Source organism: Erythranthe guttata, chromosome 14 (assembly GCF_056151865.1).
Source record: "Erythranthe guttata isolate IM_541 chromosome 14, IM_541, whole genome shotgun sequence".
Lineage (NCBI taxonomy): Eukaryota > Viridiplantae > Streptophyta > Magnoliopsida > Lamiales > Phrymaceae > Erythranthe > Erythranthe guttata.
The window spans coordinates 25,991,786-26,016,894 of record NC_142546.1 but is presented as its reverse complement, the minus strand read 5'-3'; the positions used below and the strand labels follow the sequence as shown (position 1 = coordinate 26,016,894).

General features: G+C 35.7%; 3 protein-coding genes across 7 annotated transcripts; all 3 read left to right on the top strand.

Annotated features, from left to right (window-relative positions):
• The first annotated feature begins 850 nt into the window (after positions 1-850).
• On the top strand, positions 851-9,720 carry LOC105973029 (ubinuclein-1). Of its 2 annotated transcripts, none has more exons than XM_088813113.1 (12): positions 851-1,374; positions 1,883-1,981; positions 2,096-2,172; positions 2,966-3,491; positions 3,720-3,816; positions 3,929-4,038; positions 4,178-4,264; positions 6,456-6,581; positions 6,765-6,899; positions 6,977-7,024; positions 8,414-8,512; positions 9,117-9,720. In XM_088813113.1, exons 1-12 carry the CDS (start codon positions 1,009-1,011, stop codon positions 9,555-9,557), a joined length of 2,211 nt encoding a protein of 736 aa, XP_088669239.1. In that variant the 5' UTR covers positions 851-1,008; the 3' UTR covers positions 9,558-9,720. The 2 variants fall into 2 exon arrangements, with proteins under 2 accessions (XP_088669239.1, XP_088669238.1); XM_088813112.1 differs by having other exon boundaries at positions 3,717-3,816.
• A 318-nt stretch (positions 9,721-10,038) lies between these two features.
• Positions 10,039-14,999, top strand: LOC105973086 (WW domain-containing protein). Of its 2 annotated transcripts, none has more exons than XM_012998093.2 (14): positions 10,039-10,206; positions 10,586-10,829; positions 10,917-10,951; positions 11,044-11,122; positions 11,227-11,305; positions 11,618-11,701; positions 11,770-11,924; positions 12,180-12,236; positions 12,636-12,792; positions 13,331-13,544; positions 13,648-13,761; positions 14,051-14,176; positions 14,327-14,378; positions 14,527-14,999. In XM_012998093.2, exons 2-14 carry the CDS (start codon positions 10,590-10,592, stop codon positions 14,680-14,682), a joined length of 1,548 nt encoding a protein of 515 aa, XP_012853547.2. In that variant the 5' UTR covers positions 10,039-10,206; positions 10,586-10,589; the 3' UTR covers positions 14,683-14,999. The 2 variants fall into 2 exon arrangements, with proteins under 2 accessions (XP_012853547.2, XP_088669693.1); XM_088813567.1 differs by lacking the exon at positions 10,039-10,206 and adding an exon at positions 10,220-10,381.
• A 728-nt stretch (positions 15,000-15,727) lies between these two features.
• On the top strand, positions 15,728-24,415 carry SECA2 (Preprotein translocase SecA family protein). 3 transcript variants are annotated; one of them, XM_012998047.2, is made up of 32 exons: positions 15,728-16,010; positions 16,206-16,340; positions 16,441-16,510; positions 16,690-16,754; positions 16,868-16,988; positions 17,218-17,309; positions 17,666-17,731; positions 17,918-17,982; positions 18,063-18,150; positions 18,376-18,441; positions 18,554-18,669; positions 18,849-18,939; positions 19,138-19,221; positions 19,300-19,392; positions 19,484-19,579; positions 19,666-19,751; positions 19,870-19,948; positions 20,057-20,170; positions 20,274-20,366; positions 20,447-20,510; positions 20,611-20,900; positions 21,597-21,652; positions 21,742-21,859; positions 21,976-22,056; positions 22,242-22,321; positions 22,422-22,476; positions 22,581-22,650; positions 22,758-22,950; positions 23,041-23,164; positions 23,322-23,396; positions 23,499-23,687; positions 23,889-24,415. In XM_012998047.2, the coding sequence occupies exons 1-31, from the start codon at positions 15,834-15,836 to the stop codon at positions 23,658-23,660; spliced, it is 3,165 nt and encodes a 1,054-aa protein (XP_012853501.2). In that variant the 5' UTR covers positions 15,728-15,833; the 3' UTR covers positions 23,661-23,687; positions 23,889-24,415. The 3 variants fall into 3 exon arrangements, with proteins under 3 accessions (XP_012853501.2, XP_088669608.1, XP_088669607.1); XM_088813482.1 differs by having other exon boundaries at positions 15,730-16,010; positions 21,597-21,647; positions 21,749-21,859; XM_088813481.1 differs by having other exon boundaries at positions 15,730-16,010; positions 23,982-24,415.
• The last annotated feature ends 694 nt before the right edge of the window (positions 24,416-25,109 follow it).

Below are 25,109 nucleotides of genomic sequence, written 5' to 3'. Positions count from 1 at the left end.
TATACAATTTAATTATCATATATTTATTTTTTCTTCTTTTTGCAATCTCGTGCATGGCATGGAAGATTTGCTAGCTTTATTTAATAACTATAATGAGACCTAATATTATTAAGTATCACAAAAAAAATCTTTATTTTCTAACTTTTTTTTTTACTTTTAGCACATAGAAAATAAAAAAATGACCATTCAAAAACTTATTTAATCAATTTTTTTTTTGACCATTCCTAAACCCATTCTCATTTAATCTTCAAATTATTCTTTGACCATTAAAAAACTTCCAAAATAATAAATACATATTTTTTGTTGAAAAATAGTATAGAAATATAAATTCAAAACAATTATTTTCAAAACCTTTTGTTATTCAAATACAAATTAAAATAACTAAAGCGCACATAAAGTATTAAAAAATCGTGTAAACTTAAATTATTTTTTGACCATATAAAAAATTATGAAACATGAGATATGCATTATTTATTGATAAATGGTTTCGAAATATAAATTTTAAATATTAATTCACGATTTTTTTCTTATTTTTTGCCAATTTTAAATAAATTGAAATTCTTAAATACACGTAAAACATTAAAAACTCATTTAATCTTTAAAAATCAAAAATTTACTACAATTTAAAAATTTATAAATATAAAAAATACAAAGTCCTGTTTGGTTGAAAGAATTTTGAAATAGAAGATCGGGTCAGAAAGTTGAAATAATACAAAAATTGAGAGTAGAATGAGAAATTAGAAAAGTATTGGGCCTTTTACAAATCTTTCCAGTCTGTCTTTATTCCTCGTACCAATCACACCTGTAACCGTTACGACTTCCGAAAAATAAAAAATAAAAAATAAAAAATAATAATAAATATAAATAGGGCAAAATCCTCTTTCCCTCTTTCACTCACTCTCTGATCAACTCCACTCTAGGGTTTTCCCCCCCAAAAATTGATTCCATCGATTTTTCTCTTTGTTATCGCCCAAAGATTCGTAAATTTGCTGGCACGACGCTGAATTGATGGTTGAAGGCAAGGAAGGTGCCGGGCCCGATTCGAGGCCCGGGTCGAATTCCGGGTCATTGTTCGAATCATCTGGTGACCGCGTGCGGTTCACGGTGGAGCTTCGGCCCGGAGAAACAACAATCGTATCGTGGAAAAAGTTACTCAGGGAGGCCAACTCTAGCAAGTCCAGGCCCGGCACATCAGTTTCGGACCCATCCGCCGAAGCCCAATTCCAGCCCGTTTCTCAGCCCGCTCGTTCTCCTCCTCTGGAGGCTCCTTCTTCTTCGAAGCAGCCCCTGGAGAACGAACCGAAGGATTCACAGGCACAGGCCGGGCCAAATCGTTTGAGCAACGTGATTGAGAGAATCGAGAGAATGTATGCGGTAAGTTGGAATGTTGGATTGAATGTTATTTTTGTTCGGATTTGAGTTTTATGAGTTTTTATTAGGGCTCTTTGGCGAGTGTGCCCTTTTTGGAAGTATTGCACAAGAAAAATCTAACCTTTCATAAATGTAACAAAATCATTCATGAATTGTGCATATTATGTTAATGTTAGCTGTAAAATTATTTCCTTGTTAACTGGGTCGATTTGTGTTTCTAGTCCTTGGTTTAAATTCAGGGGTGAATTGATCTTTTTTCCTTGTCTTTTCTGAACTGTTAGCGAGTGTACCACTTTGAGTTTCATTGTTGGTACAGCGTAAATCGAGGTTTACAATCTCATGCTTTAATGCTTTGTGGTGCGGTGAAAATCATACTTGAATTTTCAACCTAGATTATTAATTAGTGGTTATTTGGTAAGGAGAGGATAATGCTGGTATAGCTGTTAAAACAATATAGTCTTTGTTGACTGGGATGAAATTTCTTTCACGTTCTGAGTCATGGAACATGCAGGGCAATGGGAGTGGCGATGAGGAAGATGTTGTGCTAGACAATGTGCCTGATGATGATGAGTACGATACAGAAGATTCCTTCATTGATGATGCTGAGTTGGTGGGTACTGCTCTTTTATCAATTTACTGTATTCTAGATCGCAACATTATTAATCGATATAGTGATGTTTGATACTTATTGATTCATTAATAGATGAGTTTAACTTCTATACAGGACGACTATTTCCAGATCGATAACTCCTCGATAAAACATGATGGCTTTTTCGTTAACCGTGGGAAGTTGGAGGGCATGTGAGTTTGTTTTACTTTGACTTTGATTTTTCTGATAGATGGTATTGCGGTAAAAATTACATGACATTATGCGCAGTTGCACTTTCGCAATTACACGACATTACGTGCAATAGATGGTATTTTTGGTAGATGGTTTGTTTTAGTTCAGATGAATGTGATAAAAAGAACATAACTATGATTCATGTATTATGTTTTGCTGTAATCTATTTATGTCTCTTAGCATTGCATGTGATGAAACCAACCGGAGAATTTTGCATGCTTCATAGACTTCGAAAGTGTAGACAAGAAAATAAATGGCTGCAATACTTCAAATTATTTTCTTCTGTAATAATTCAATGAAGTAGAAAGTAAATAATGCTTACATATTTTTATTTCCCATTTGTTGCAGTTTTCCTTCTAATCTAGGAAATACACCTTTGGCTCACCTTCTGACGCAAATTTAACTTCGAGTTTAATTTATTAGAAGGTGTATGGGGATAGTATGGACATCATTTTTAGTTGTTTGTGATGCAGAATTAAGATGACTTTTAATACACTAGAACTGGTGACGCAATGGTGTTATTACTGCTTCATCTTTTTTTTTTTGAGAAACCTAGATCCATGAATGCATTATTCAAGCTGGAATTTTTTTCTATGAATATACACTAAAGTTTTATGTTCAACTTGCTTGATTTTAACATAAAAGGAACATTGCCTTTCTGTTTCAGGACAACTTGCTGTAATCTGTATGTGTTTATATCAAATGATTCGAAGGTCTTTGACTCTTCTAATGATAGCTTAACTTTTTCTGCAGTGAACCTACGATCCCCACAAACCAGCAGCCGAAGAAGAGGAGACGTGAAGATTTGACAAAAGGTCATGGGGGAAGTGACGATGGACATAATCCAAATAAAAATGTGAAAATAGGAAATAAAGTTAGAAAGACATCATCGAGTCAAAGAAACTCAGGTAGTCAGGCTTCTCCAATGCATACTGCTGAAGTTTCAATAAAGAATAAAACTGCAGAATCCCAAACTACAAGAAATCCTTCGGGATTGTTGAATGGTGATGCCGTCAGGCAGAACATGGCTACTGACCAGCAGAGATCTGTAGTTCTCTCATTGAAAAGCCATGTTAGCAAACTGAAGGAGACTGAACTTCAAAATACATCGACTCAGAGGTCAAATAATAAAAACTCAGATGCAAGCAAATCCCGTTTTGGGAAACAAAAAAATAATGTTGATGGTCTAGATCAGTCGATTCAACAAAAAGGAAAAGGTGGACTTATAGAGAGATTTGACCTTAATGTTCCTGCAATGGGGGACTCTACGTCAAGTACGGTAAGTAATTGCGTGTGTAGACTAGGCCTTCAAAATACTGGGCTTTTAGTCAATGACTCGAAATGTCCCAGAGATCTTGGAAATTAGTCACTTAATTCGTCTTTTGTATGACCGGAGAGAGAACCACTTCCATTTGTTCTGCGTTTATATTTGTGGTACTTGCTTTTTTCCCGTCAGTTTAGCTAATCATCTCTAATGATTGTCTGTCTTTACCATTTCGCACAGAAGGCCGCCCTCATGCAGAGAAAGGAAGCCGCTAGTGTTAGATCAAAAAGTACAACACTTGAGAAGGCCATCAGAGAGTTGGAGAAGATAGTTTCAGAATGTATCTTACTACTTCTACTGCTATTCTAATTTTTTTCTTCTTATGATATATTTATTCTGTAATTCGTAGCTCAATTATTCATTTGTGCTCGTGCATATTGGAAAAACAACAGTTAGACCGCCTTCAACAGAAGTTAAGGATCCGGATAATTCGTCTCAGGCAGTCAAGCGGAGATTGCCACCTGTAATAAAGCAGAAGCTGGGAAAAGTTGGTAGACTAGCGGTACTTAAGAGCAATTAGAAGTCTCATCAATTCAATTTGTCATAATACTAATTGATTATCTTATGATCTTAAGCTTTTTTCGCTTCATTGGCTCTATTTCAGAAGAAGTTAGATTTTTATATGTTTCTGTTGGCTGCAGCAAATCAGCTACGGGAAAATCCCAAAGGAAGTGATCAATCACCTGATGAGCATTGTTGGCCACCTGATGCAAATAAGGACGCTGAAGGTATCTTCCTCAAGAAATTTACATACTTTTCATCTTTTTGCTCTCAGTTTCCTGCCAAAAGACCCCTTACTTTTCCTGTGGTTTATTGCAAGATTTTTGATATTGGAGTATGGTTATCTATGTTTATGTGATCTGGGGTGTAAAGTTGACTGCTAAATATATGGCTGTTCACTGCAGTCCAACAAATATATAGCAACTTGCTAGAATTGTATAAAAAATAGAAAATGCCACAAAGTAAAAATCTGAATCATGAAGCAAGCTATTATTGTAAGGCTGCCAATCATTTGTTTTAATGTCGTTGGCATTTGCAGTTCTTGGCATGCATTTTTCTTCTGTGGAAAGAAAAAAATTGACTGTAGTCAAAATTCTGAGCCTCTCCCATTCATGAAGGGAATGTGTCAGTTCAGTTTTTTCTTTACGCATGGTACTAACAAGCTACAGTATTTTTTTGTTTAGAATGAGATTTGTTTTGCATTATCTTACAATTGGTTAGAACTTGATAATTCAACTGTTGTCTTCTAAAATACCTTCTCTCTATGGTATTATGTGTTGGATAAATGCAACATTTTACATTTTTGACCTAGTAAGCAAACTTTTTTTTTTTTGAATGTGTTTAATGACTGTAGAATGGAGCTGTTAATTGTGTCTGTAATATTTGCCTGTTAGACAGATTTGCTCGTATTATACCTTTTTAATAGCCTTGCCATCAACACTTTTAAAGTGAAATTACATATTCTGATTCGGTTGACACTTCTTTTGTGATGGTATGACAGAAGTTTTGCGAGAGGAACAGGTATATCTTGGCTAAGAGATAATCGAAATGTTAGAGACATATATTCCAAATGGAATACTTCTTCTGAGATGTTTAATTTAGAAGTAAATCCATGTGTTGAAATAATTTACTTGATACATCAAAGAAAGAAATTAAGTTGTCCGATGCAATATGGTATTGAAACATAATATTTATTTTACTGTCGAGAATTAAAAACTCCTATCTACTTAAGTATAATTGTTCATGAGAGATATAAATGGCATCATGAAATTATCGAGAAGTCCAACTTCTGGACGGACGATATTAACCTTATTTGTACTATGTAGATTGAAGAATTTGAATATCCTGTTTGTTGTTTAAACCTTATCCACATATTCAACTGAATGGAGGTTTTGAAATCTTAATTTTACCTACATGAGGATTCATGTTCTCTTTTGGTAACTGTACCTATTTATCCTACATAAAACTGTAGTATTTCTTATGGTTTACTGTAGAGTATAGAATCATTTTACCTTTTAATCAAATCTGTCTTCAATTTAACAAATTTTATTGAAATCTATTTCTAATCTTCATATGCTGCTTCCTCGTAACTTAAGTATTCATTTTGCTTGTTGTCTTCGCTAACGTCTCATAGCAGAATTTTGTTGTGTTCGGTAATATGAGCTTCAAATTCTCTGATAAAATGGGAGCATGGCAGCCAACAATATTACCATATATAAGATATATGTGGAAATAACCGGTCCTTGCATGTTTGGAAAATTTACAGATATACCTACATAAAATACCTACGAAGGAAAAAAAGATATCGTGTCTCGGGTTACTATGGTTAAGCTGGGTCGAGTACTTGATGAAACGGGTTGAGTAACTAAAAAAAAATGAAATTGTACATTGGCCAATCTTGTAATATCGTTCAAAATGCCTAAATATAGTAGGTTTTCACTCCTTGTTGCTCCGCTTTCCATTCCAAGATGCATTTAGTTGAAATTATTTAGCGAAAGGTGTGTTTCTATGTAAATGAAATGGCTACTTTATGAGGATTTTGTAAAAAGGGTAACAATCACGTCTTAGTCATCTTTTATCGTTTTGGCATGTATGATTTTCTCGAAAATCCTTAAGTTGCTAGGTTGTGTAGTGGCATATAAGTTCAAAATCTCATTTTCTTTTCTCCCGCAACGTGGGCATTGGATTGGGGGTGGGATAAAGGATGTAGTTGGGACAACTTGGATATGTAGAAACTTACCTTCTATAATATTTTGTGGTACTAGTTTGTAATGCTTGATGAAGTCTTATTTATTATTGCTTTTGCCTTTAATGCAAAATATGTTTTTGACACGTGTTCATCCCCGTGTTTACTGATTAATAAAGCGTGTTTTTGTATCAGAAAAATCTTCTGATTAATAAAGCGTGTTTTTGTATCAGAGAAATCTTAACGTCACGAGTGATACGGGATTATCTGCTAAACAAGAGAAGGACGATATAATAAAGAAGATGAAATTAGAAGTTGCAGAGATGGTCAAGCTGCGGATTGTGTCTATTAAAGCAAAAGTATGCATTTAAGTTTGTATCAATTCTGATTCTAGGTGCCAGATTTGTATCAGATTTGTCTCGAACCCCTAATTTCCCATTCTTCTCTTGCTAGATAAAACATCAGTGTTTCGTATCGTATGCTGAAGATGATGCCTGATGTATTTAATTATAGTTAACCCTGATTTTTGACATGCTGTGCAGGTTGAACAACAAGCTGCAAATTCAGATGATTTTCAGGAAGCTGGTCCAGAAGAAAAAGAAGCCTTGAAACGCAAATATATCATGGACGATTTATTGGAAAATAAGATTTGCGACTTGTACGACCTTTATGTTGAGGTATACATCAGATCTGCCCACCAAAAAAATAAAAAATTCTTGTGTACCTAATTTGGTTTTTTGGTTTTCATTCTCAGAGGTCAGAAACCAATTCAGGCCCATCAGTCAGAAGTCTTTATGAAGAGGTAAATTTTTCTTAATGTAATTAGTCAATAATACTTTTTGAGGTAAATTTAGAGGGAATGATTTGCACTGGAAAATTGTTATATGTGCCTTTGCAGTTTTAATGGGGTCTTTTGGATCAGTTAGGTTTTAAAGTTTGACTAGTTAACCTGGCATTTGTGCCTGTCTCATGTAGGGCTGTGCGTTGGTTGGTTTGGTTAAAAACCAGCCATAAAACCAACCCAACCCGTCCAACCAACTTTGGTAAATATTGGAAACCGTTATCGACCCAACTTATATGGGTTGGGTGATGGTTGAAAACCAATTTAATGGGTTGGTTGGTGGTTTGGTTGATGGGTCATCCATCTAAATATTTTTTAATTTTTTTTTATTATTTTATTACTTGTTACAACGCTATATCTTTTTATAAATTAAATGCGACTAGTTCAATAATATTCAAATAAAAGATTCAAAACATTACGGACATATATATTGCAATTAAACATAAATAGTTCAACAAATAATAATCGTCCAAATATTTAGACTATATGTCTTAAAATTAAAATAGTTCAAATTAGATAATTAGGTTAGATTTATAGATTTTAGGATTTTGGTCAATATTAAACAATTTAATACATGTGATATAAAATAGAAATTTGAAATTAAAAATATTAAATATTTTAATTAAAATTAATAAATAATAAATTAATGAATAAAGTTGGTTGGCCGATATTAACCAACTAACCAACTTTTTAGCATATTAGAAACCATTATCGACCCAACTATACATGGGTTGGTTGAAATTATCGACCCAACTTAAATGGGTCGGTTGATGGTTGATTAACCATCACAAATTGTGGGTCGAAAATGGGTTGGTTGGTGGTTAAAACCGATCCATGCACAGCCCTAGTCTCATGTATGATGATGCTAACCAAGCACAATCATGTAGCTTATTATTCTCGAGAGTACTGCAACTAACTGGTCTTTATCTTTCACTTAATGGATGTAGATTTTCGAATTATGTAATTTTTTTGCAGGTCAATAATGCTATTAAAAACGGAAAGGATTTATATAGACAAGAGAATTAGGGATTTGTCATAGTGACAGCAAAAAATATGCATGCACCATGTAATTTCCGACTTTGAGGATACGAAAGTTTTCACTTGGATGGTGTTAATTCTCTTGACATTTTTTCCTCACACACACTGAGAGAAGGGGGTTAACGGGGGTGATGGATGGATGTAGGAGGTTAAATGGTAGTAGTGTCTTTTGGTTATGTATCCACAGTTGTCCAATGCTGAAGCCCTTCAATTGTTTGATGAATTAACAGCCTGCTTTTGGCAATTTAATTGTCATTCTGTTTCCATCATACCAGATAGGTAAGTAAATGAATATCTTTTTTCCTGACGCAGCTTGTGATGTTGTGGCCTAACGGATCAATGGATATTGATGGAATTAAACGTGCTATCTACAGAGCAAAAGACAGGAGGGGGCTGTGCAGCTTGCGGAAGGTATTGCTATCTTTAATTATTATTTTTCAATGTATTTCTTATTTTGGCAGATGAAATTCGAAGGTTTTTGTTTAATGCTATGCATTTTAAAGCCATAACGACATGCATTTATTGTATACGTTTTTAAGCCATAATGAAGTGCATGCAATGCATGCTTACTCATAGTCATATGTAGTTGGATATAATGACTAATTCAAATTGTTTCGTACGTTAGGAAATTTACACAGTTTTTGCATTTGCTTTTTGATTGGCTCACTTCTAGATATTGAAAATCATTGATAGTTGTTTGGTCTTTTGTAGTGTTCGACTGTTCTCCATATTTTTGTTGTTGAGTAAACAAAACCTATTCTGTGCTTTCCTTTTATTTATTTGTGTCCATTATTGGATTTGAACTTGGGGTAGTGGTGAATGTTATGTGACAAGTTGAATTTTTGACTCTCAACTAGCTTTCGTTTTGGTGATTGAGAGATAGATAGAGAGAAGCAGCCGTGAGGCTGTGGTGTCAAAATTGTACATCATGCCTCCAAATAATATATATAGAATATCCCTTTCGGTTACTTCTTTGATGGAGTCTCATTCTTGCTTCCATTCTTTTGTTGATTAGGATCAAGAGAAAACCAAGAGAAAGTTGTCAGCACCAAAAGCAAAGGATGCCACCCAAACACTGCATACTCACGAGAAATTATCGTCCGATTCTCGCCAAAAAGGTTCTACTTCGACAAGCAAGCCAATTATCTCTGCTCACAATACTGCTCGTGCGCCTATTTCCTCTGCAATTGACCCAAAGATGGAGAAGCCAAAGAAGAAAGAAAAACTAAAAGGCATCTCCAGCAGCAACCCTGTTGATACAACACCATCAAATGCTTTACCGAACAAGAAAATAAAAAGAAATCCAAACGCAGCAGTCTCTGTTGAACCTCAGTTCCGCCTTGAGAAGATGGTGTCTTCGAAGGTCGAGGAACGGCCCAAACCCCGTAAGCATAATATGCCTGCTCCGCTCACTAAATCGAACAACCTTCAGCCAGCTGTGCCTTCCGGCTCTTGAGTACTTAAGTTGACATAAGCAAAAAATTTCTAGATAATTTTGAGTATACTACATTTTTGTTTGTTAGATAGACTACATTTTGTTGATAGTAACTTCTGTAATTATTTTGAACTTGATGATCAGTTGACTCTGGATTTTTAATATTAGGAGTAGGTTAGTTGAAGAGCTCCTTGCCTCCCTTTATTTATTTTATTTTTTATTTTTTTTATATGAACTCAATGAGAAATTGAGTTTTAATCTTGGCTCACCTAAATTTATTCGAGGCGAAATTAATTTCAAACCAATATAATCTGACATTATATTTGAAAAAAAAGTAATTTCTATAATACAATAAAATCCATTTTTTTATTCTCAATTCACAAAATAATATTTTATTACTATGCTTTTTAATTATTTTAATTGTTGTATGGGCTGGGCTGTAAGTGAACTCGAAACGGGTGGGATGAAAAAGTATTTGGGCTCTAAAAAAAGCCAATTAATCGGAGTAGTGGCTAGTTAGTACCGCCAAACAAGCCCTTAATCAACAATCGGAGTATTGTACTCTTTGCTTTAACTGCTGTACATTCATTAGGCATTTTTATATCCGAGAATTTCAAATATTCAGTCCAGCATATTGGTTTCCAGCTTCCATATTCCTCTTTCATCCAAGGTATGCTGCTTTTAGGGTTTTATGGGCAATTGTATTGCTGTTTTCTGTTGAGCGTTATTCCACTTGTTCTAAAAGTTACGATGGTCGGCTTCGTCGGATTTGCTTAGAAAGTTAAAGCAAATTCACTATAATGAACTTTTAGCTAGGAAATTGTGTTTCGTAATTAATTATTGGGGTATGCTGTCTTATTTTCTAATTTTTGCTAATTTTCTGGAAGAAAATATGTTGTTTCTGATTTTTGTTTTTGGGGGAAAAGGGTCGTGTATTGGTGATTCTGATTTGGAGCAATTCAATCTCTTTCGTGCTCTATTGACTATTAATTCTTGGATTTTTTGCTTGCATCCGTTTGCTAAAACTGTAATTTTCTACGATTTCTCAGCTTTATGGGTGACAATTATGACGAGCCGCTTCCTCCGGGAGTCCAATCCCTGCCACGTTCGTTAGTCTCATCTTCAAGTAATCCATCCTCCTTGCCAGCTGTAGATTCTGGAAACCGACTTTTTCCTCTATTAAATGCCCATACTTCTGCTCCCCTGGAAACTATTAATCCACAGTATATATCCACATCAAAGTTCAGTAATGATATTGATGCTGCTGCCCAGAATGCTGTGATGCATGAACAAGTATTTTCTTTTCATTTATGCTTCATTATGTAGTGTTTATACCTATCTGGCGGTGTACCTTATTCGACTTGTCTTATCCCGTTTCAGGAAATTGCCACCCAAATTGTTATACAGAACCAGAGGTTTGTGATGAAAATCTTCCATAAATAACCTGATCCCTTAGTATATGATAGTAAAATGTGTTTTCATGTACATTTATATTTTTTGGACTCAGAGAATCAAGCGCTGTAGCTGGATCATCTGAGGATAGTAGAGACATTTTGTCTGGACGTCATGACCCACATGCTCTTAAGGTGTTTTTGGCCTCACGGTCTTTTTTAATCGTCTTGTATTTTATCGTTTGATTTTATACATATTTACTTGAGGTTTAAGTTGATTCAATGTTTTAATCTAACAGGAGCATCTACTAAAAATGACCACACTGCATCGAACAGAAACGGCATTAAAACGTGGCAAGCCCACCACTATGGAGGAAGGTTGGACTACCATTCTAAACTATCTCTATCTTTTCAGATTCTCTAATTTTTGTGCATGAGTATTTGATATGCTGGAAATAGTATTTTCAGATTCTCTAATTTTTTAAATAAGCAACACATAGTCACATAGAAATAATGTACTCCTCTGGTATATTAGGTTCCATGAATAGTTCTTTGGGGAATACAATCCGGAAAGTTGTGTGATTATCAATCAATATATATTCCTAGTGAATGCTGAGAGTGATGATATTTATCTTAGTTATGTTTTAAAATTTACTCTAGCCAACTGTATTTTTCTTAAATCTTTGCTAGGAAATTTTGAAATTGGAAATGGATATGGCGTGCCTGGCGGAGGTGCTTATTATGGTGCGTCAGTGCACAATGTTAAAACCCACGGTAAGAATATTTCCCGTCTTTGAATCACTCTGTTGGGTTTGTTTGACACGCCTCTCCTTCATGATCAGAAATAAAAGATCTTGATGGCCAGAGAACAAGCCAAAACAATGCAGAGCTTAATGGTGTGTCTAATGACTTACCTGAATATCTCAAGCAAAAGCTGAAAGCAAGAGGTATCCTGAAAGATAATCGAAGTGCAGAGAATTCTTCGGTGACAGAAAATGTGAGTTGATTGTTCTTTATTGTCGGCCCTTCTCGAATCCGCCTTACTTTCTCTAAAGATTTAGGTCTGCAAAATCAATCCTGGCTAGAGGCTCTTTCTTTTAATACTGCAATTAGTATTGCCAGTTTCTGACTGGGCTAAAGAGGGTAACTATTTAAATGTAAATGTTATTATGTTCTTAGTGTTGTTTGTAATATTCGTTTTCTGAATAATATCTCATTGGCTATGTCTAAACCTGTGTTGGAACTTTTTTAGAGATTGGAAGCTCAGTCATCTCAGGCCATGGCACCTGGGAATCTGCCTTCAGGATGGGTGAGTACCAGTTGCTATTCTTATTTACACATTTAAAAGCGAGCATCACTTTCTTCAATGACCATTTTCTGCATCATAAATACCCTATGTTTCTCACACCACTTTAATCAGAACAAAAGTAAGACCTCAATGGATTTGCTTCTGTTATTCACATTGTAGCAGCACTTGTAACGAGACTATTTGTAACGCCCCTTAATTTATGATTATGTTATGTGTGTGTATATATATATAAAATATATACACACACATAACATAAGCATAAATTATGGGGTGTTACACTATTGTTCAATTGTTCCAGCGTCATATTCCCTCCCAGTCTCTTCTTAACATAATTCACCTTGTTTTTCGTGCTATTATTTCTTTGCTCATCCATATTTTTCTCACCAAATCATTGTGTAGATTGAAGCAAGGGATCCTGAAAATGGTACTGTGTTTTATTATAATAAGATTTTAGGGAAAAGTCAGTGGGAAAAACCTACAGATGCACCTCCTATTTCTGTCTTTGTGGCACCGCCTCAACCAGAAGATTGGACAGAGGCATTTGATGAAACTACAGGTATATCCTTAACGTGTAGATTTTTAGTAGTAATGTATTTATTGTAGTTGTGAAGATAGCAATAGTTTAGCTTGCTGTTATGGCATTTCAAAGTTTCGTTAAAATTGTCATGTTGTTCGTAATTGCTTGAATTAGTATATTCTTTTGTAGGTAAAAGTCAAGAAATTTGATTTCCTTGTTATTTCCATCTGTTAAGCATTTACATGTCAGTGATGATTCAGTGATGATTCTGGTTTGCTTTTGAATTTCAGAACTGTCTTAACGTTCAATTTCTTGTTCAATTTCTTCTAGCGACATATCCTAACAGATCTTTTGTCATTTCTGTTAAGTTTTATTTTCTTTCCTTGTGCTTTCTTCATATATTATTTATTTTCTTAGCGATCTACTATAGTTCCAGCTTGTGATTACGTTGACAGAGAGAAGGTCTTTATAGTATGTGGGAAAGAAGGCATATAACTTTTTTACTATATCCACATTTCTAGGAAAAATGCTTCTGAAATTACATGTGATTACGTGTTCCAGTTATTTGTATTCTCAGGTCAAAAGTATTATTACAATAGGAAGACCAATGTGTCGCAGTGGGAGCATCCAGGTGCACAGCAGACTGCCCCACAGCATCACGAAATGGTCTCCTCTGATGCATTGGACGCGAATTCGGGAGATCGCCCATTGACTTTACCAAAATGTATGGGGTGTGGTGGGTGGGGATTGGATCTCGTACAGTCTTGGGGCTATTGCAATCACTGCACCCGGTTTGTTTATCCCTTATCTTTTACTGTTTCCTTTATTTATTTTTTGCCTTCGTGTTTACGGAAACTGATTTTGGTATTCGATGGTGAATTTTACTGTATGCAGACTTCAAAATCGTCCAGAAAGCCAATACTTATCAGCCCCTGCAGAAAGCCATATGCATGCCATCGCCACTCCTAGAAATCAAGGAGATCCAGAGAAGAGTTCTTCTAATCACAGGTGATCTTTCCTCCCTTTTCATTACTTCTTATTTCAAGCATCAAAAGATTCTATTTTCTAAGGTTAGAATAAATTAAATAGCGGCATCTAAACTTTAAAATGACAATGAAGTGGAACTAACTATGATAAAGATGCCGCGTCGCATGTGCTTTTTCCATTTCATACTTCGCTAACGGTCTTTAGTAACATGTAGTGTAAATCCCGTCTCAACGGTTTCAATAATAGTGATTTTGTTGTCTATTGTTACTTGTTTGGAATTGTCATAATTTTTGTGGACTTTGGTGTACAGGTCCGATACGAAACCCCCTCTCGGGAGTGGCTACAAAAAGGACAATAAGAAGCGTGCATACAGTGAGGATGATGAATTGGACCCGATGGATCCAAGTGCCTATTCAGATGCTCCTCGTGGTGGTTGGTATGTTACTTGTCTCGTATCAAGCAGTGCAACATAGTAGTAATCAATCACTTTGGTAGTGCTAGCTCAAAAATCGTTTCGTTAGAAATATTAGCCATCTGCATTAAGAGCTATATACTTCGGCAAGTTAATTCCCAACTAATTGTACAGGGTTGTAGGCCTTAAAGGAGTACAACCAAGAGCAGCAGATACCACTGCCACGGTATGTTACTACCGTCAAACAACACACTTGCAATCTCTTTCTTTCACATACTTATTTTGGATCAGTTTTGAGATATATGATGATATATTGGGCAAATGTGTAAATGCGTTTCTTCATTTTAACGTGTTTGGAAAACTCGAAATTGCAGGGACCTCTTTTTCAGCAGCGGCCTTACCCGTCACCAGGGGCGGTGTTACGTAAAAATGCAGAAGTTGCTTCTTCACAAAAGAAAAAGCACAATTCTGGTTATGCTCCTATTTCCAAGAGAGGGGATGGAAGTGATGGTCTTGGTGATGCTGACTAGATTTTAAGCTAACATATTCCCATGTGCTTGGTGCACTACTCCAGGCTATACTTCTCTCTCTTCTCTCTCTCTCTTTTGTTGACTGGAGTAATAAGAGAGATTATCTGGTGCGGTGAAGGTTCAACATATATGATGAAGGCGATGGTTTCTTACAAAGAGATGAATGCCCATCATTAAACAATTTTGTATTTCCTTTTTCTTTTTCTTCTCCATTTTATTTATACATTTTCCCAACAGTCACGATGCATATATATACAAAAACAATTCGGCACGAAATTCATTTTCATGTAATGTTAGAGTTTAAATTCGGGGTAAAACTAATTTTCAACAACTATGCAATTTGTTAAGAACAAGAAATCAAACTGTCGAAATATGTTAGTCAACACTCTGAACTGCAAAAATTAACTAGGCAAAATGAGTTTACGAGCCAAAACGCCCTAATTATGAATTTAATATAAAATAATTAATTTCATCCTCATAAGAATTTAAATGAAATGCTATTTACTGTCACAAAATTGCTATTGCGTTTATAACAAACCCCCCAAAACTTTCCAAAAAAATCAAAAAATTCCCCAAACTGCAAATAGCAAAAAAAAAAAAAAAATCGAAAATTCGAAATCAAGCTTGAAGAAGGGTTGGGCTTCGATTTTTTGATGTAATTTCGACTATTTTATGTGTAATATGCATTGGGTAGATCGATTACGGAACCAATTTCATGTTAGGGCTTTTTTTTTTCGCAAAAAAATGTTGGAACGCCCAAGATGTGCGCCCAAGGCGTGTACAAACGCCCGTTCCCGGGCATTCGTACACGCCTTGGGTGGCCATCTTGAGCGTTCAATAAAAAAAAAAAATTGCACTGGACGCCCAACTCGGGCGCCCAAATGCAGTTTGCACGCCCAACTTGGGCGTGCACTGCATGAATGGGCACCCAAGTTGGGCTTTTACGCGTTTTGAGGTGGGGGTGTTTTGGATTTTTTTGGAAGTTTTGGGTTTTAGAGAGAAAAAGTGTTTTTTGTTATAAACCGCAAATAGCAATTTTCAAACCGCAAATAGCAATTCCCGAATTTAAACACGTTTAGCGTGTTATAAGTCGAACGTTTTGAACTTTCCTTAGTTCCAAAACCCCAACGCCATCTCCACCACCGTTTCTCATGACCACCGTAACTTCCTACTCCGTCTTTCTCCTTCCGCCGACGAAGTTCCGCCGCCGCCGTCAAAGTACAACTCTGCTATGCACCAAAACGTCCTTCTCTCCATTTACTGTTCCCCATTCCTATGTCCCAACTCGCCGTCGGTTCACAGTCTCTCCTATCGCTTCGTCTCTCACGGTACGAATTTTAGATACCCAACCGTCTTTTCCCTTCTTCTTCTTCTCGGTACTTCGTTAATTTAGTAATTATTTTGTGCCTTTCCATTCAGAAGTTCTATTTCCTTAGGTTTATGATTATATTAATGTGGGATTAAGAAATATTACTGAAGTCACATTTACGGGGCTTTTATTTTAAGAATTTTGTTTTTTATAGGAAAAAATTGGTGGGATTAAGAAAACATGGACTGACCTAAGCAGCTTGAATTACTGGGTGGTTAAAGATTACTACAGACTTGTGAATTCCGTAAATGTTCTGGAACGTTCCATTGAAAAACTCTCCGATGAACAGGTTTTTCTCTACTTCACCATAGCTTTGGTTTTTCCACTGTCAGTTCAGTTTTAATTTAACTTCTTCGTTTTTATTGTTTTTCTTCCTTTGGTTCTTATAGTTGAGCGCCAAAACTGTGGAATTTCGTCAGAGGTTGGAACAGGGCGCGAGTCTAGCTGATATTCAAGCTGGTACGAAATCAACTTGTCCATCTCTATTCAGTTATCACTAAAGACACTAAAATTTTGTGGGTTAGCCATTAAAAGATTCAGCGCTATTTGTTGATTTGTTTATGGGTCTTTATACATTTCATTTATTTCGATTTTCACGACTTAAAATCATGCTCTTTTGATAATGAATTTGTTTGTAGATGCTTTTGCTGTAGTTCGTGAAGCTGCGAAAAGGAAGCTTGGAATGCGTCATTTTGATGTTCAGGTTTCGTATACATAAACACCCGACCATAATTGTTTTGTATATGACGTTCCTGGTTTTCAATATCCATAGAAACAATAATTTGGATACATTTGCTCCACACTTTCGTATAACAGATTATTGGTGGAGCTGTCCTTCATGATGGGTCAATTGCAGAGATGAAAACCGGGGAAGGGAAAACCTTAGTGTCCACTTTAGCAGCTTATCTCAATGCTCTAAGTGGGGAGGGTGTTCATGGTATGTTGTTTGTGTTGTTCTTATTGACTGGCCTGTCGTCCATAAAAATATTGTGTGTGAATGTTAGTTTTGGATCATCTAAATGTCGTTAGTTGAACAGATGTCTTGTTTTTTTATACTATATCTTGTTATCGGTTATCACTCATAGCTTTTGGGATGTGACTTGTGGATAGTTGAAGTTGGGTGTTTTATAGGTACCATGTTTCTTAATGTGTACTCTCTTTGGCAGTTGTTACAGTAAATGACTACCTTGCTCAACGAGATGCTGAATGGATGGGCCGTGTGCATCGTTTTTTAGGTCTTTCGGTTGGACTTATACAGGTAATTGTCTACCGTGTGCATCCTTCTATGCTCTGTATGTGAAGTACTTTGGTCAAGGAATTTTACCTTAGTTTTAGAAAGTCCTTGTATTCAGTTTGTTTAGAATAAGCTTCTGGACTAAAAGAGCATCACAAAATGACAAGAAAATTAACTGGACTAAACACAAAAAACTTCAATATACATGTATGCATATAATACTTGAATCACAAAATATTTCAAACGTTACAGCTACAACATAGGGTTGAATATTATCAACATTTGGTATGTGAAAATCCTTCCTATGTTACCGACATCAGATATTGTTAACTGATGTTGTTGGAAAATATTGCTATCTTATGTTGTTGCTGTTTGTGCAGAGAGGCATGACGCCTGAGCAGCGAAGATCAAACTATGGATGTGACATCACATACACCAATAATTCGGTAAGTTTCTAAGTGTTTTGACGAACCCACACCATCATATTACTGCTGCTTACTTCCTTTTCCTGCATAAACATGTTGGGATCATAGTATTGTTTTGCTTGCATTTGCACTTTTACAGTTGATTTGTAGTTCATATTCTAACATTCACAACCTCATTTTATGTTTTTGTCCCTTATTTTTACCCAGGAACTTGGGTTCGATTATTTGCGCGATAATCTTTCTGCAAGCAGGGACCAGCTTGTGATGAGATGGTAAACCATCAGTTTTTCTACCTCCATGGTTAGGTCTGGTAATCTCATTATTACTATGGTTAATTATTGTATTATGACAGGCCAAAACCCTTCCATTTTGCAATACTTGATGAAGTTGATTCTGTACTCATTGATGAAGGCCGAAATCCTTTGCTGATAAGTGGTGAGGTAATATTGATATTTATGAGCACTTTACACAAAAACGTCTATTTGCAATCACAACTCTGAATACAATCATTATTCCCCAAAAACTGGAAAAAAAAGGAAAAATAAATAATATGGTCTGGTAGGAGGTAGTTTTCTGGAGCATTTTCTTTACCTCCTAATAATTTAATATGTTCTGAATATTATTAATTCATGCTTCCTTTTCCTACTTATCTTTATTTATTTCAGGCAAGTAAAGAGGCTGCACGATATCCAGTTGCCGCTAGAGTAGCCGAGTTGCTGACACGAGTCCTAGTGAGTCGTTTTTTTCCTTTTCCATCCGTTATCGTCAAAGAATCTTTCACATTTTTCACAAAATTATAAGATCAAATCTATATTTTTTTATCATTTTCGTGTAATATTTTAGCATTACAAAGTTGAGCTTAAGGATAATTCAGTGGAACTTACTGAGGAAGGAATAGTACTGGCTGAGATGGCTTTAGAAACAAATGACTTATGGGATGAGAATGATCCTTGGGCTAGGTGAACATTTTTCTCACTCTTTGCTTATATTTTATATATGACCTCGTTAAATAGTTTCTTTTGATTCTTCATGCACATATTAAATAAAATCTTAGGCCAATTTTTTGCAGCTTCAGTGTGCAATCCTAACCTAATTCTCTAAAACTTCTAATTTCTAAAATGTCGTTTTAATGCTGCAGGTTTGTTTTGAATGCCTTAAAAGCCAAAGAGTTCTACCGGCGAGATGTACAATACATGGTTCGAAATGGAAAAGCTCTTATAATCAATGAGGTATGTGGCCACTGTTGAAGTATCCCCAGTTAGTTGCTCTGGCTGCTTCATTTTTGTTATAAATTGCTATGTTTGCTTTGTTCTCATGCAGTACGCGCTTGAGATATAAATGTTGTTCCCACAGTAGTTTCCGTAATATTTTGCCTTGACTATTTGGTTTCCTTGATGAGAAGTACATTGTTATTTTTTCCTTCACAGTTGACTGGTAGAGTAGAAGAAAAAAGGCGATGGTCTGAGGGTATCCATCAGGCTGTGGAGGCTAAAGAACGGCTGAAGATCCAGGTATCACAGTTTTCTATATCTGATTTTGCTTTACACTGTTTAATATCTTGGTAAACTCACAGTTCCTGAATTTGTCAGGCTGATTCTGTTGTTGTGGCCCAAATTACTTACCAATCACTATTCAAACTATATCCCAAGCTTTCAGGGATGACTGGGACTGCTAAAACTGAGGTACATTCATCTTCACAAATTAAACTGAAACCTACGATGATGTTTGAAGAATACCTACTGTTAATGTAAAAGCTTTCTTTTCGTTATGTAGGAAAAAGAATTCTTGAAGATGTTTCAAATGCCAGTAATTGAAGTGCCCACAAATATGTCAAACATTCGCCAAGACTTACCTATTCAGGCATTTGCAGTAAGACAATGAATTCTTTAAACTTTTTCTCATTGTTCTGGAAGCCATCGTTGACTTTTTGATGTTTTGAATGGTTTTTATCTCAGACAGCTAGAGGGAAATGGGAATATGTTCGTGCAGAAATTGAGTATATGTTTAAGCTTGGCCGGCCGGTATTGGTTGGGACTACGAGGTATTTTTCACTCAGTTTGGTACTTATGGGTTGACTTTTTATTGACATAAAAAGATCTTTATTCTTTCAATGTGATATGCAGCAGATCTCATCTTGGTTTTTTTATTGTTTGATGCAGTGTTGAGAATTCTGAATATCTGTCTGATTTGCTGAGGGAAACAAATATCCCCCACAATGTCCTTAATGCACGCCCCAAGGTTTATATACTTAACTTATATTGAGCGGCCTTATGATCTTTGGATTCCTTTTATCTATATACTTTTATATTTTATCCTTAATAACTACTAACAATTTGCCTTTTGCAGTATGCTGCTAGAGAAGCAGAGATTGTAGCGCAGGCGGGTCGAAAAAATGCGATTACTTTATCAACAAATATGGCTGGCAGGGGCACTGACATTATCTTAGGAGGAAATCCAAAGGTAGGTATCAGTTTAGGTGTTCTTATCGAGAGTAGTAATTAAGTAGTACCATTATTGTGGGAGGAATTGTTGTGCCTTACATTCGCAATTCTCTCTTGGTCAGATGCTAGCTAAAGAAATTTTGGAGGACAGTTTGCTTTCATTTCTTACGCAAAATGTTCCTGATGTTGACATTGATTCAGGGACTTCAAAACAGGTGATAACTGATTTTTACAGTGAAGAAACAAGTAAAAAGAGCAATTTCAGTTTAACCTTTAAATTGTCCTTTCGATACAGGTCTTATCCAAGGTAAATGTTGGGCCATCATCATTGGGCTTGCTAGCTAAGACTGCTATTCTGTGTTAGTTTCATATTTTACTACTAAATCTCAACTCCGACTATCTGCTTTTTCACCAAATTTCATCGATATTTTTGTCTAACTTTTTCTGTTAATAATACAGCTAAATATGTAAGTAAAAGTGAGAGTAAGAGCTGGACTTATGACGAGGCAAGAAATATGATTTCAGAGTCTATCGAAATGAGCCAGTCAATGGAATCGACAGAGTTGCAGAAGCTTATTGATGAGCAGACTGAGATGTACCCTCTTGGCCCATCTATAGCTCTTGCTTATTTATCAGTTCTAAAGGATTGTGAATCTCACTGTTCTAATGAAGGGTTAGAGGTGAAAAGTCTTGGAGGTCTTCATGTGATTGGAACTTCTTTACATGAGTCTAGGAGGATTGATAATCAGGTGAGTTCTTCCATTTGGTTGAGTCATAGCAGGAATAAATGTTGGGTAAATTACGGCCACCCCCTGAGGTAAGGTTAAATTATGAAAAAAACCCTCTTGTTTGGGTAATTACAACCAACCCTCAACTATGAATCTTTTTACACGTACACCCTTATGGTGTCAAATTCGGCACAATCTTCTAGATTTCGTAGAATGTTCTCTAGTTTGTACTCGTTTTGTGCAAAAATGAAGTTTCTGATGCACCTCCATCTGATATTTACAAGGCAAGAGATACATCATATTATCGTCTTGTTTCAAAATGTGGAGCTCGAATGGGGTAAGACGGTACAAACCGGAGAATATTCCACATAATCTATAAGATTCCACTAAATTTGACACCGGCAAGAGTGGACGTGTAAGAAGATTCATAGTTGATGGGGTGGTTGTAAATACCCAAACATGAGTGGCTTTTTCGTAATTTGCCTTGACCTCATAGGGCGGTCTTTAAGTTGAATTATGGCGATAAGATTCCTTGTTGCTCTATTTCTATGTTTAATATGTATCAGTATAAGCGTCCCTTTTTGAATTTCTATATTCTTAGTAATATTTTTCTTCTTCATTCTCCGTCCGTCTGTCTTCGTTTCCGTGTCATGTTGTATTTATTATTTTATTGTTTTGCTGTCTTTCATGGATTCCTAATATAATTCGCTTGAACAGCTCCGAGGCAGGGCAGGAAGGCAAGGGGATCCTGGATCAACACGGTTTATGGTGAGGTATTATCAAATTCTGTCACTTGCTTGATAGTATTCGAGACATATATAACATTGAAACCAGTTGCATAAAATGACCTTTGCCTTCACAGCTTGCAGGATGAGATGTTTCAGAAGTTCAACTTTGATACTGAGTGGGCAATAAAACTTATATCTAGAATTACAAATGACGAGGATATCCCAATAGAGGGTAATGCAATTGTGAAACAGGTATTTAGTGATGTTGTATATGCTTTTGTTGTTGTGCCCCACAGCTTCCCATCTTCTTTTTGCATTGATGTAATTCTTGAGGACTCAAATAGCTAATCCTTCTGATCGGCTTTCAGCTTATGTCCCTGCAAATTAATGCGGAAAAATACTTCTTTGGCATAAGAAAAAGTCTCGTTGAGTTCGATGAAGTTTTAGAGGTATCATCTAACCTTTTAACATATACTAGCTCTCAGTTGACTTGTGTTTATGATTTGTTGATTAATTGGTATATGCAATTTGGTAGGTAGATAACTATTGTTTTAATATTTTTCTTATCAAATTTAGATCTTCAAATTTTATTATTTGTAGCTTATAATAGACTGACTTCTCGTTGGCCTGGCAGGTGCAAAGAAAGCATGTCTATGATCTTCGCCAATTAGTTTTAACGGGTGATTCTGATGGTTGTTCAGAGCACATTTTCCAGTGAGTTCCATTTTCCCTTTCAGATACTTAGTTTTTGAGGACACTGCCTCAGTAGTTTTCCTTTTTATCTTCTGAGCATGTACTAATAAATTGTCTTTAGGTACATGCAAGCAGTGACAGCTGAAATTATTATCAAGAATGTGGATCCAACAAAGGTAATAAACTTCCTTAAAGAGTAGATTCTTTGAAGCAGTGGATCTCCGAACAGTCGATTTTAGTTCTTTGAATTTTTCTAAAACCATACTGTTGAATGCTGTAGCATCCAAGCAACTGGAACTTGGGGAAACTTTTGAGGGAATTTAATGGAATTTCTGGAAAAATATCAAATGGTGCGTCGTTTGTCGTATAATCTGCTAATTTTTCGTTATATTAGTGTTTTTTTTTTCCGAGTGGGATCTGCTTGAAAATGTACTCTGAAGTATTGGAATACCTTTAGACTCATTTGCAGGGGTTACTGAGGAACAAATGCTGCAATCACTCACCCAAATTGATGATGTCTTGAGTTCCACAGACGTTTACGAGTTTCACCTTCCAAACTTGCCTGAACCTCCAAATTCCTTTCGAGGCATCCGCTTGAAGAGCTCGTCATTGAAACGCTGGCTAACAATATGTTCTGATGATTCAATTAAGTGTGTATTTTGTATTCTCTACATCTCTCAACTTCTTCGAGATATTTTTTTTCCGCCTTGTTTTAATTAATCTTTCTTAATTTCTACTAGAGATGGGAAATTCAGATCAACTGTTAATCTTCTTTGCAAGTACCTTGGAGATTTCTTGATTGCTTCGTATCTGGATATAATTCAAGAATCGGGCTACGACAGTACTTATGTGAAGGAAATTGAGGTACCCTAAATTCTGTTGAAGATGCTTACTGTGATGGATGCTCATACAGAATCTCCTCGACATACAATCAATTATCGATGCATGTTTCTTGCCATTGTTTTCTTCAACTTTAGATCATTTGTGATATTGTTCCTCACAAAGTAATTTCTGCATGTAGAGAGAAGTTCTCGTGAAAACTCTTGATTGCTTCTGGAGGGATCATCTTGTGAATATGAACCGACTTAACTCAGCGGTATTCTCTATGCTTAACTAACTATTTTTTTTTATTTCTTTTCATTTATACAAAACTACATAGTATTTAGATTTGTACTGGTTTTGCGGTGTCTGTATATAGGTGAACGTGAGAAGTTTTGGTCATAGAAATCCACTCGAGGAATACAAAATCGACGGATGTAGATTTTTCATTTCAATGCTTAGTGCCACAAGGAGGGTAACTGTGGAATCTCTGTTACGGTACTGGTCGTCTCCCATGGAGTCTCAAGAATTATATGTATAGAAGCAAATACCGTTAATTCTGCTAAAGGTAAGATAATATCTGTAGATAAGATTCGAGCTTCTACCCTTTTCATGAATATTGGCCTCTTCTCGTTTGAGATCTTCTTACGTGAGCTACGTAATGTGCAAAAACAGTTATGTTTTGTTCTCTCCATAGTACTGTAGTCCAGACTATTGAAAAATTGCTCTGTGCTAATTAAAGATGTTTCTATGATTTTCTTTAAATCAGAAATTCGATATATCTCGAGCAAGTGATTGCAAATACAGTTTACGACAGCCATCAGAAACAACTGACTGTGGAAACGATTGGGCCAAATAACAGGTATGGATGGAATAAACTGCTAAATTTCGGTTGATTCATACCCCTCGTTTCGGATGAATATGTTAGCCTGGAGGTGAAAGGGTCGCCTTGGCTTGGCTTGGCTGTACCACTGGAATTGGCCAACCACAGATGTAAGTGAAACACACTGTTTCACGTGATCCTGTCTGAAACAAGTTTTGCCTCCGATCACAGTTCAGTTCTAACAGGTACGTGATTATATAATTAGATTCTCAAGATCTGAGAAAACATTCTATATTATGAAAAATTGAAATCTGTAGTTTCTTTTATCTTGAGACGACGTGTATATTCGATGGCAATAAATAAATAAAAAATAGGCAGAAAGATGGCTGAGGTCATGTCATTATGTTGTTGGAGGGACAAGTATGTGCTGTTGTGTCTGATTTTGTGTTGTGTGTTGAAATTGGTTTTAGAGATTTTGCTGTCTTTCTGTTTGGAGTTTTAACAACTTTCTTTGCTCCATATTTGCTTACTACAATTACTTAGTTGCCTACATGTTTAGCTGTTTCAATTCAACCAATTTGCTTATTATTTTTTTACTTGTCTGAATAATGAGAAAATATTATTTTATTTTATACAACAAAAATTTAATTTAAAACCTGCTTTCGTGTAATGCCCAGTAAATGACATGAGGTGTAAATTTTGCCCCGTGTGACGAACTCGACCTAAAAATTGTTGGCAAGGGATCGAACTAGAATTTATTAGGGTTTTGAATTTTGCTTAATGTATACTTAATCCTCGTAGTTGCATTTAATTTTATAATTGTTAATTTATACATGGTGAGTTTTTGACGACAGGATGTCAACTATATGGTAAAAAATAAGTGTGTGATATTTATTGCATGTTTACGAAATCTTATCTAGCCGACCACGCTAAATGAATTCACAAGCCATAAATATTTTTGTAATGAAATTTTAATATATTTGTTTTCATTTTCCATGCATTGCCTTCATAATACTTTATGTATGTGGGCCCGGGCTCTATTGATTCTTGCAATTGAAATTGCAAGTACTAACTTCTTGATTGAAGTGTAAAATATAATTGTTGAACAGAGAATGAAAAAACACAGAAATCCGAGTACAGCTACCGTAGACCGTAAATTTATCTTAC

What these genes read in the sequence shown, in the direction of transcription:
- LOC105973029 (XM_088813112.1), top strand. Translation starts at nt 1,009, where the DNA reads ATGGTTGAAGGCAAGGAAGGTGCCGGGCCCGATTCGAGGCCCGGGTCG. An exon ending in GGAGAAGATAGTTTCAGAAT is followed by an intron (nt 3,817 to 3,928) that starts GTATCTTACTAC and finishes GAAAAACAACAG; the next exon opens with TTAGACCGCCTTCAACAGAA. An exon ending in GGCTGTGCAGCTTGCGGAAG is followed by an intron (nt 8,513 to 9,116) that starts GTATTGCTATCT and finishes TTTGTTGATTAG; the next exon opens with GATCAAGAGAAAACCAAGAG.
- LOC105973086 (XM_012998093.2), top strand. Translation starts at nt 10,590, where the DNA reads ATGGGTGACAATTATGACGAGCCGCTTCCTCCGGGAGTCCAATCCCTG. An exon ending in GCCCACCACTATGGAGGAAG is followed by an intron (nt 11,306 to 11,617) that starts GTTGGACTACCA and finishes AATCTTTGCTAG; the next exon opens with GAAATTTTGAAATTGGAAAT. An exon ending in GCACAATGTTAAAACCCACG is followed by an intron (nt 11,702 to 11,769) that starts GTAAGAATATTT and finishes CTTCATGATCAG; the next exon opens with AAATAAAAGATCTTGATGGC.
- SECA2 (XM_012998047.2), top strand. Translation starts at nt 15,834, where the DNA reads ATGACCACCGTAACTTCCTACTCCGTCTTTCTCCTTCCGCCGACGAAG. An exon ending in AAGAACGGCTGAAGATCCAG is followed by an intron (nt 19,222 to 19,299) that starts GTATCACAGTTT and finishes TGAATTTGTCAG; the next exon opens with GCTGATTCTGTTGTTGTGGC. An exon ending in TCTTAGGAGGAAATCCAAAG is followed by an intron (nt 20,171 to 20,273) that starts GTAGGTATCAGT and finishes TCTCTTGGTCAG; the next exon opens with ATGCTAGCTAAAGAAATTTT.